Source organism: Gossypium hirsutum, chromosome A08 (genome assembly GCF_007990345.1).
Source record: "Gossypium hirsutum isolate 1008001.06 chromosome A08, Gossypium_hirsutum_v2.1, whole genome shotgun sequence".
In the NCBI taxonomy this organism is placed as follows: domain Eukaryota; kingdom Viridiplantae; phylum Streptophyta; class Magnoliopsida; order Malvales; family Malvaceae; genus Gossypium; species Gossypium hirsutum.
Genome location: NC_053431.1, coordinates 84,447,862 through 84,457,514, shown reverse-complemented (window position 1 = coordinate 84,457,514; position 9,653 = coordinate 84,447,862). Strand labels below are relative to the sequence as shown.

Sequence of the window (9,653 nt, the reverse complement as noted above, 5' to 3'; positions counted from 1 at the left end):
AATTGGACTGCAAAGAAGTGATTTAAGTCTGCAAACCCCTCGTGTCCGACTCCGGCGACGGACTCGGGTACGGGGTGTTACAACGGTTGTCTGATAGAATTTCAGTAGAGTTGGAACTCTGAGATAGTTGGATGTGGATTTGGTGGGATTAGGTTGGTTAGTGGGTTAGTGGGGAGTTGGGGGGAAATTAGTGATATTGTGTTAAAATTTTTATTTTTCTTTTCCCAAAAATATTTCCTCTCTTCCTAACATTCCCCATTTTTCCCTTCTTTGCAATTTCTTTTCTTTTTTGTTTCCCTTCAAATCTGTCCACAACTTGTTATTCTTATCATTGCATCTAGATTTTTAGTGTTCTCCGTGTGGTTTTGGTAAGTGGGGTTTCACTTGTTTGTAGGTTTCGATTTCTGTAAGGTCGTTTGGATTTATTCTTTTGGTAAAAGCGTAATGGTGTAGTTAGGGAATCTAATTTTCTACAACCATTGCTATGTAGGAGAAAGCTGTGAAGCAGTGGGTTTCATTCCAACTGCCTAAATTGTGTCAGCGGAGGTTTTCGTCGACGGTAAGTTGGGTGCTTTGTTGAATTATTATTGATGAATTCGTAAATTAAATTGCTAAAACGATGTCTAGTATACTATTTTAGGGTTCAAAAGTCTCGGGTTTACTGTGGCATAAAAAAAACTAGGTTTGTAACGAAAACGTAAGAAAATGAAGTTCGATGAAAGCCGAAAAAGTGCCCTGTCGACGCCACACGGGTGTGTGCTTAGCCCTATGGTCGGCTATGTGCAACACACGGTCGTATGGTGGGTGAGTATATAGCCGTGTAGGTCATACGGCCTATGCCAATTTGGGTATGTGAGCTACATAGGCAGGGCCAATTTAGGCGTATGGGGCCACATGAGCATGTGGGCCCAAAATTTAGTATTTTACCTTAGGGTCACACAAGTCGTTTCGATCAACTATGGACCTTTCGTAAGGTTGGTAAAGGAAGATCTACTAATCTGATAGACTGATTTGAGTATTTAAAAAACTGATATGTATGATTTGACTGTTTTGTATAAGTATGTATGATATATGAATACAGGCATGCGAGACATGTTAATTCTTTAATATTTGTTTATCTGTTATCTGTATATCGGGTGGGATTTGTTTATGTGGAGAAAGTGTTATGTGAGGCAACATTTCGCCGATATACTGGCAGCTTGGCTACAAACTATTCTGATAAGTGTTGTATAGACACTATGTGGTGTGTAGGGATGGGTGTGTGTTTTACACCCCACATGGTGTATTGGGATGGTCGAAGTTGGTGTGTAGAGGATGGGGGTAGGACTTTGCATATCGACATGATTCTATATGATTTGATTCTGTTAAGGACTTATGTCTACTTCTTTTGTGTTATGTTGGAAATCTAAATTATATGCATGTATGTTTCTGTTGAGTTACACATTGAGCTTTTGAAAACTCACTTCTGTTGTCTGTTTTGTTCAGGTAATCCTAAAATGTGGACTCTTTTAGTAACAAATTAAACGGGATTTTCATTAGTACAATGTTGGTTTTATAAATCTCTTTTGTAACATCTCTAGATTTGACCATAATGTTTAGACCGGGTTTGGGGTGTTGCATAAAAAAATTAATGAGATAAAATATTTAATCCCTCAACTTTGTCAATTTTTTTCAATTTGGTCCTTAATACTTTTTTTGGTCATATTAGTCTCAAAACTTGACAATTCTTTTAATTTAGTTTCTAAATTTGAATTCCATTATAATGTGTAATGATGTGATATTCTTATAAATGCTATGTCATCTACCGAAAATTAAAAAAATTTATTAAAAAATTTTAGGTATAACATGCCACAAACTCATAGTATCATACCATCACAATTTAATGGAGTCTAAATTTAAGAATTAAATCAAAAAAATTATCAAATTTCGAAACTAATATAATTAAAAAAATCACATTTAAAAAATTACAATAGAAGGATTAGATGTTTTATTCAAAATCCATGTGCAACCTTGGTTGACTTAGAATATTTAAATCACCATTATTGTCATTTAATAAGCAGGGTCGCCTTTGTTCACATGCATTTTTGCATTTTATTACCTCAACCATTTTATATGGTAATTGTGGTTATTACGACTCAACTACTTGGAAATATATAATTCTTCAATTCTGAAGAAATAAATAAAAGAGAAGGGCGTGGTTAGAATGCTAAAAAAAAATGAAAAAAAAAAGGTTTAATTCTTCCTTCAGTCCAAATACTTTTTGGACATTAAAACTTAATATTTCTGTTTTTATTTCTAGGTATTTGTCTTGTTTGTTAATTCCATTAATGAACTTTCATAAAAATTAATTATTAAGATTCAATTGTTATTAATTGGATTTGTATTTTAAAATTATAGAGATTAAATTCTTGGAGACAAATGTTTTTGAACATTGAATAAGGAATTTTATTAGGGAGTAGTTGTCCTTGATCATAGCTCTGACGGAGAGGCAGCATTTTCAGCAATGGGAGATATTATTAAATGAAAAATGCAGTCAAGGTGAAGTATGCAATTTTGAATTTATTTTACTAAATTTATAGTTGGAACAAATCAGCACTTTTCATGTGTGTGTTGACTTGGATTGTTTTGGGCCAAAGCAGAAACCACTTTTTAGCTACTTTGTCGCCCGTTTTCGTGGGGGAAGAAACACATGTGAATGGAAGACCAATTACAAATTCACAATTAAATATTTATTTTGATAATTCATAAATAAAGATAGAAAATTAACTATTTATTAATATTTTTCTTTCAAACAATTCAATTAAAATTGCATACCAAATTAGAAAAACAATGCATAAAATTGGAATAGGATCAAAATTTCAAAATAATTATTTTGGCCTTTGTAATATGCAAAACTTCTCAATTTGGCACCTCAATAATTTTTTTGGTCACTTTGGCCCATGTGCTTTCCTTTTTATTCATCACGTTGCCCCAATTTGAATTTCTGTTAAGAAAATCTCCTCGGCTAATCAAACACTGCCGCATGTCAGGAAAAATTCAAATTTCCTTTAAAATATTAAAAAAATCTTAAATATTAACAAAAACCTAGAAATATTAAAAAATACAAAGAATTCTCTAAAAGTTTTCATAAAATTCTAAAAATTTTTGAAAACATTAATCTCTAAAACAAACCTAAGAATTTGAGATTTTCTTTTATTTTTTTAAATTAAAAAATAGTATGAAATTAATAGAAATATAATTTATGACTTGGACATAAAAAAGTACCAGGTTCATCCCATCAAAAATTTAAAAAATATTTTAGAATATTATTATTTGATGAACCCGACGTACCTTTGCCAAGATTTATTCTGGAAGCATTTTTCAACAATTTTATACTTCATTGTAATTTCAAAATAAATTCTCAATTTTCCATTTTGAATTTTGAATTTTGAATTTTTTTGTAACATTAGGTTTTTATTTTTTATTTTATTGGAATCTTTTGAAGTTCTACATAATTATCATTTTTAAAAATATTTATTATATTTTTCATTAATAAATTATTAGATTTTCAATTTTTTAGATACTTTAAGGGGTTTTTTTTATCATTTATGATTTTTTTTTAAAATTTTGAAGTTTCTCATAATTATCATTTACAAAAAAATATATAGTTTTACAATTTTTCAAAAATAAATTATGACCTTTTAAGTTTTTTTAAAATTTCAAAGTTTTCAGATACTGTTTTGGATTTTTTATGATTTTATTGAATTTTTATAGAATTTAACCAAATTTTTACTTTTTTTTCTTGACATGTGTCAACGTTTCATTGATTAACTGAACATTTTTTAAGGAAAATTTAGAATTGGCTACCAAATGGATAAAGGAAATTCCACGGGCTAATCTTTTTTTTTTTTTTTCAAAATACCAAATTGAGAATTTGTCTATAATACATGTGCCAAATTAGGTATTAAGTCAATTTTAAATGAATGGTATTTTTTTAGGCTTAACGCTAACTTTGTCCCCCTCCCCTCAACGTACATTTATTTTCTCTTTTGATAGTTAAACTTTACTTTATCTCATTTTAATACCTAATTTATCATTTTATTATCAGATTTAATTCAATTTTCGTTATAACATTAAAAATTCAGTTGACATGCGACGTGAATCAGAATATACTACATGACACTTTCAGCCAATAAAAAAGTGCCATATATCATTCAGGATTATTAAAAGTTAAAATTTAAAATTAAAATATAATATATAAAAAAAGAATATTAAAAAATTAAATATTTCTAAAAAGTACATTTGGATAGTTCACCATGTTGTCTAATAATTTTAAATAATTTCAAATGTTCATAATTTTTAAATATTTGTATTTTTTTTGTAATTTTTAAAATTATTATAAATTTCTAAAAAATTATATATTTTGGTTTTTTTTATTTTTCAAGTTTTGAGTTAAAGTTTTCAAAATTTCAATTTCTGGACTTTATATTTTTTTAGTTAAACTTTTTTTCTATTTTTGTGAATTTTTGATTTATTGTTTTCAATTTTTAGAATTTAGTGTCTTTTATTTTTTTTGAAATTTATTACAAAATTTCTAGAATATATATTGAGAGAAGAATATATATTTTTTAATTTTAATTTTTTTCAATTTTCTAAAATTTAAATATTTTTTTCCATTTTTTACAAAATTTTAAATTTTTTTGAAAATGTGAATTATTTATATATTATATATGATTTTTTTTACTTTTTAATCAATTAAAAATATATAAGAAGACAGACGTGGCCTATTCTATTGGTACAATGTGTCCGTCTTTTAATTTTCAATGGTGTGGGCCAATTTGAACAATAGAGGATGGTTTAAGTATAAAAAAAATAATTAAGCATTAAAGTGAAAGGGAGCATTAAGTTTTTTGTAATAAGAAATGTTATTTAGGAAAACCCTCCTTCACTAGACTTACGGCATCAAATTGCATAATAATAAAAACTAGTGGACCTTTGATTCAACTATCAAGTTGGAAACCTAAATTGTAAAATCTGAGGTTCTTGCTATATATATCTTACCTTCAACAATGGCGGCCAGAAGTTGTTTTCTTCGATTCAAGCTTAATTTCTCGACCCACTTTTGTTATATATTCATAACACTTGCTAACCATTAAGGAGCCAAGTAGCCAAATTCTAGCGGGATTCATTACATGGGCCGACTAGATGGCTCTTCTCACGGATTCCGCGGTCTCCCACTATCCTCATCTTTCCCATATTGTCGGTTAAAGTATAAATTTGTTATGCATTATTATGTTGTTTTTTTCTCTCACCAAAAAGTCATAATTTTATAAAAATTGGTTGTTATATTATTAAGCGAATTAATTTAGTTTTTATATTAGTAAAAATAATTAAATGAGTTTAAATTGTAATATAGTTAATATTTATTATAGAAAAAATATCTTTAATTTTATTTTTAATAGCATTTCTATTTCAAACAAAAAAAATTATTTATAGAATAATAAAAAAATAAAAATATTAATTCTATTAAAAAATAAATGTTAATTTTATCAATTTAACCTTATTTAATTCTTTTTAATAGTACAAAAACTAAATTGATTCATTTAATGATAGATGGATCGATTTGCTTAAATTCTTCTTATAGAAGGATTCTAAAAATAACAATTGATAATAAATATTAAGATTCTAATTTTAATTTCATAGATATGACAACCAAGTGATTAGTTGTGATATATTACTACTCTAGATATGGTGCATATATTAATTTAAAAAGTTATGTTTTAATTATTTTTATTAAAGTAGTGTTTGAAAAGACGTTTAATAATTGAATTTGGATGTAACTATTTACAATTATACAATTGTGACATGTTTGGGTAATTATTATAATTGTTGGATCCATTGAATTAGGTGTAATTGGAGCACACCAATTACACTTTCTAATTTTTAGGGAGAGAGTGAGAATTGGAGTAATTACACTCAAATTCAATTTTAAAAAACTATTTTTATACAAGTTATAAAAATTATATTATAAGCATGAACACGTATAAGTGTTTAGAAGTGTTATAGAAAAAATATTATATTGTAAATCTTAAGAAATTATATTATAAAAACATTTTTGTATTTTATAAAGTTATAACAAAAAATTATATTATTTAAATCTTAAAAAACTCTAAAGTTATGGTGAAAAAGTTTATAATTTACATGTTATAATATATTTATTTATAAAAAGTCATGGCCAAGAATGGAGATAACTTATTTATTTATCCATCAGTGGTAGAGCTAGAATTTTTTTTTGAGGCAGAATTAAATTATATATATTTAGCAAAAATGTAATTTCACCATTTTAATCATTTATATCTTTATAATTTTTTAAATGATTAAATCAAATTTTTATTATTTTTGGGGGTTAAAGTGCAATTTTTCTTTTTACTAATTTAAAATTTTATAAATTATAAAGGGCTTAAACTAAAATTTTCTATTTTAGAGGGGGTTGGGGTCCTGCTAGCCCCCATTGGTTCCGCCATTGTTTTCCATACTATATATTATAAAATATATATACCTATTAATAAAAAAAATGTTATAGCTTTTTTTGTCATAACTTATTTATAAAAAAATAATTTTCTAAAATTATGGAAAATTTTCTATCATTTATAAGAAGTGTAATAAATTTTTTGAATAATTTATAAAATCATTTTGATAAAGGTTATATATTATAAATTTTATATTATTGTTTTTATTTAAATTACATATTATAAAAAGGATATAACTTAATATAAGTTTTTTCCCGAATTAAGTTTATATAATTAAAACTACAAATTATTTAGACTGTGAACTCAAATATTATTAAATTGATACTACTTATGTAAATGGAAAAGTTTTTTTTGCACCATATTGTGAGGTATTATACTATTTGAGAAAAATTGTATCAGACACAAGCATCATAGACAATTTGCGAGCTCTTTAATTTCAGACAATAAAGACTTCAAAACGTGATTGAGAAGATATTTGTTATTTTAAAAAAAAATCACGTATTAACAATATCACATTAACATGCATATTTTATAACTTCAATTGTAACCTCTACAACTCGATCTAAACATTAAACTTGAATTTAGGAGATTACATCAATTTTTATTTAATAATTTGTTATGAAAAAAGAATGTATTACATTTAGAAACCATTGAAGAACCCTACAAATTGGTCATTGGTGTAATTTTTGTCTCTTTTATATTTAACTTTAGTTCCAAAAGCTGTCAAAAGTAAATTGACGAAAAAGTGATAAAGAAGCTTGAATGGACCTGTTTTTTTGTTCATTGACCATTGCTTTTTTCCTTCCCTCTAAATGCTTCTCTGCCCCATTTATGTTGCAATAAACACATAACTAAATCATATTTTTCTTTTGAATAATATATATTTTTAGTATATTTAAATTAGAGATAATGATAAATTTAGTCCTTAATATTTATATTTTTTATTAATTTAATTCTTATTTTTTTATAGTTAAATTTAACCATTAAAAAAATACTGACTAAAATATTAATTTTTACCGATATTAATGTGATAACCAATGTGAATCCACGTATACTTAATGCATACATGTTAGAACTTATCTTGTATGGGCATCAATAAATTTTTTTAAAAACCTCAAAATTCAAAAAATTAAAAATAAAAAGTTGATAATAAAACGGGTAAAAACTTGTACTGGACCTTTAAACTAAGAACAAGATCCGGTAAAAAAGAACAACGTCCAGTTTGTTTTCGGCTCTGTTGATCTCTAGGATTCTCGGGCTACATGGGTCCCAAAAGACTGAAGATTTGGCTTAGCCGCACCATTTTATCTTAGGAGCTGCTAGTGATGAGATGACTGATGAGGCTTGGTTTATTTATTTCCATGGTATCATGCCAAATACAGAGTAATGAATCCTCTTCTTTTAATTTTCATATCATAGAGATAATTGTAGGAATAAAATAAATTATATTTGATTTTAGAAAACCTTGCTTTCCATGTATGAATAGTTGGGCCACTAACTAATAAACCTAATGATGATAGTGGTGGCATATCTTCTTCTTCTTCTTCTTTTCTTTTCTTTATGCTTTTTTTTTTTTTTTGATTTGTGTTATCAAAGGTTGGATTGAGGAAGGTCTAAAGAAGAATCCCACCGACGATATATTTTTTCTTTTGCTCCATAACTTTTCCTCCCTTTAATACTCCTCCATTTACAATTTCAACATACAAAAAACCAAGAAAAGATCATACGGTATTTGAGATTGTTTGTTGTATGACAACAAGATGGGGAACTGTTTGTTTGGAGGCTTGGGGGAAGGTGATGGAGTGATCAAAGTCATAACATCAAACGGTGGAGTCATGGAGTTTTCAGGTCTCGTTACGGCAGGAACCATCACAGATGAGTTCCCAGGGCACGCCATTTTTCGAAGCCAAGATCTCTTTTGGAAACCACTGTTTCACCATGAAGAACTCCTCCCTGGGAAATCCTACTATCTACTTCCACTTCACAGCAAAGAAAGTTCAGGTAATAGCGGCCAGATTGTGCGAGAAGGCCATCTAAGGTCGAACAGCATCCCGGCATCTCTTGTTGCGCCTTACAGGATGTCATGTGATTATCAGGGTCAGGGGACACTGAAGAGGTCTCATACGGATGTTTTGTCGAGGCATGACGACAATGGGTTTTGGAAAGTGAAGTTAGTGATCACCCCAGAACAGCTGTTGGAAATTTTGTCACAGGAAGCTCGGACTCAAGAATTGATTGAGAGTGTTAGGACTGTCGCTAAGTGTGGAAATAGAGTTGAAACTTCTGTTGGATTTTCGGATCAATGGAGTTTGTCAAGCAGTAGGAATGCTTCTTCTAACAAAGATGGCTTGTTGTTAGACATCTAGAATTACAGTCTTACATTTTTCCTTCAACGTTAGACGATGTAAACAATTGAAATAGTAGTATGACTACTTGTGGTTGGATTATGAATGGGAATGGAGCGGGGTCAAGCTTCATGTTTGCATTAATGTTGCTTCTTCTAACAAAGATGGCTTGTTGTTAGACTTCTAGAATTACAGTCTTACATTTTTCCTTCAACGTTAGACGACGTAAACAATTGAAATAGTGGCATGACTACTTGTGGTTGGATTATGAATGGGAATGGAGCGGGGTCAAGCTTCATGTTTGCATTAATGTTGGTTTTATTCATAATTGTTAAATGCACAAATTTAATTGTTTATCAAAACAAATGAACTACATTTTGAAAATCTTTGACATGATTTTAAGGGCACTATTATTTTCACACTTGTGTGAAATAATTGCCAGTAATTTAATGGCACTATTAAACTCAAATTAAAATGTCACATCATTTTTGTCTTGATATGTTCTTTCTGTCCTTTCCCGCTATCAACTACTCTATTAAATCTTTTCTGTTGATTCAAAATGAATCCTTAAATCTCTCTTTGCTTACAACCCCTAATTTTTTTGTCAAAATAATTAAATATCAGCCTCCATTCCTCAGAATTCTCATATTTTTCTCTTGAATCCCTAATTTTTCCCGCTCTAATCTGCTGATCTATCGTCTTCGTCTTCGTCTCCATCTCCATCACTATTATCTCTTTGGCAAGGTATCATAAGCTATGCTAGAGGTAGATTTTTCTTAGAAAGTTTGATATAAAGGAT

The 9,653-nt window shown here is 28.3% G+C and overlaps 1 protein-coding gene and 1 long non-coding RNA gene across 2 annotated transcripts; both read left to right on the top strand.

Moving 5' to 3' along the window:
* Positions 1 to 227: 227 nt before the first annotated feature.
* LOC121204524 (uncharacterized) lies at positions 228 to 1,652 on the top strand. Its single transcript, XR_005899548.1, has 3 exons — positions 228 to 368; positions 491 to 559; positions 1,486 to 1,652. It is a non-coding gene; the product is annotated as an uncharacterized lncRNA (long non-coding RNA).
* A 6,059-nt stretch (positions 1,653 to 7,711) lies between these two features.
* LOC107948299 (uncharacterized) lies at positions 7,712 to 9,164 on the top strand. Its single transcript, XM_016882801.2, has 2 exons — positions 7,712 to 7,892; positions 8,106 to 9,164. Exon 2 carries the CDS (start codon positions 8,270 to 8,272, stop codon positions 8,873 to 8,875), a length of 606 nt encoding a protein of 201 aa, XP_016738290.1. The 5' UTR covers positions 7,712 to 7,892; positions 8,106 to 8,269; the 3' UTR covers positions 8,876 to 9,164.
* The last annotated feature ends 489 nt before the right edge of the window (positions 9,165 to 9,653 follow it).

Coding starts and splice junctions, on each gene's coding strand:
- LOC107948299 (XM_016882801.2), top strand. CDS start 8,270: ATGGGGAACTGTTTGTTTGGAGGCTTGGGGGAAGGTGATGGAGTGATC.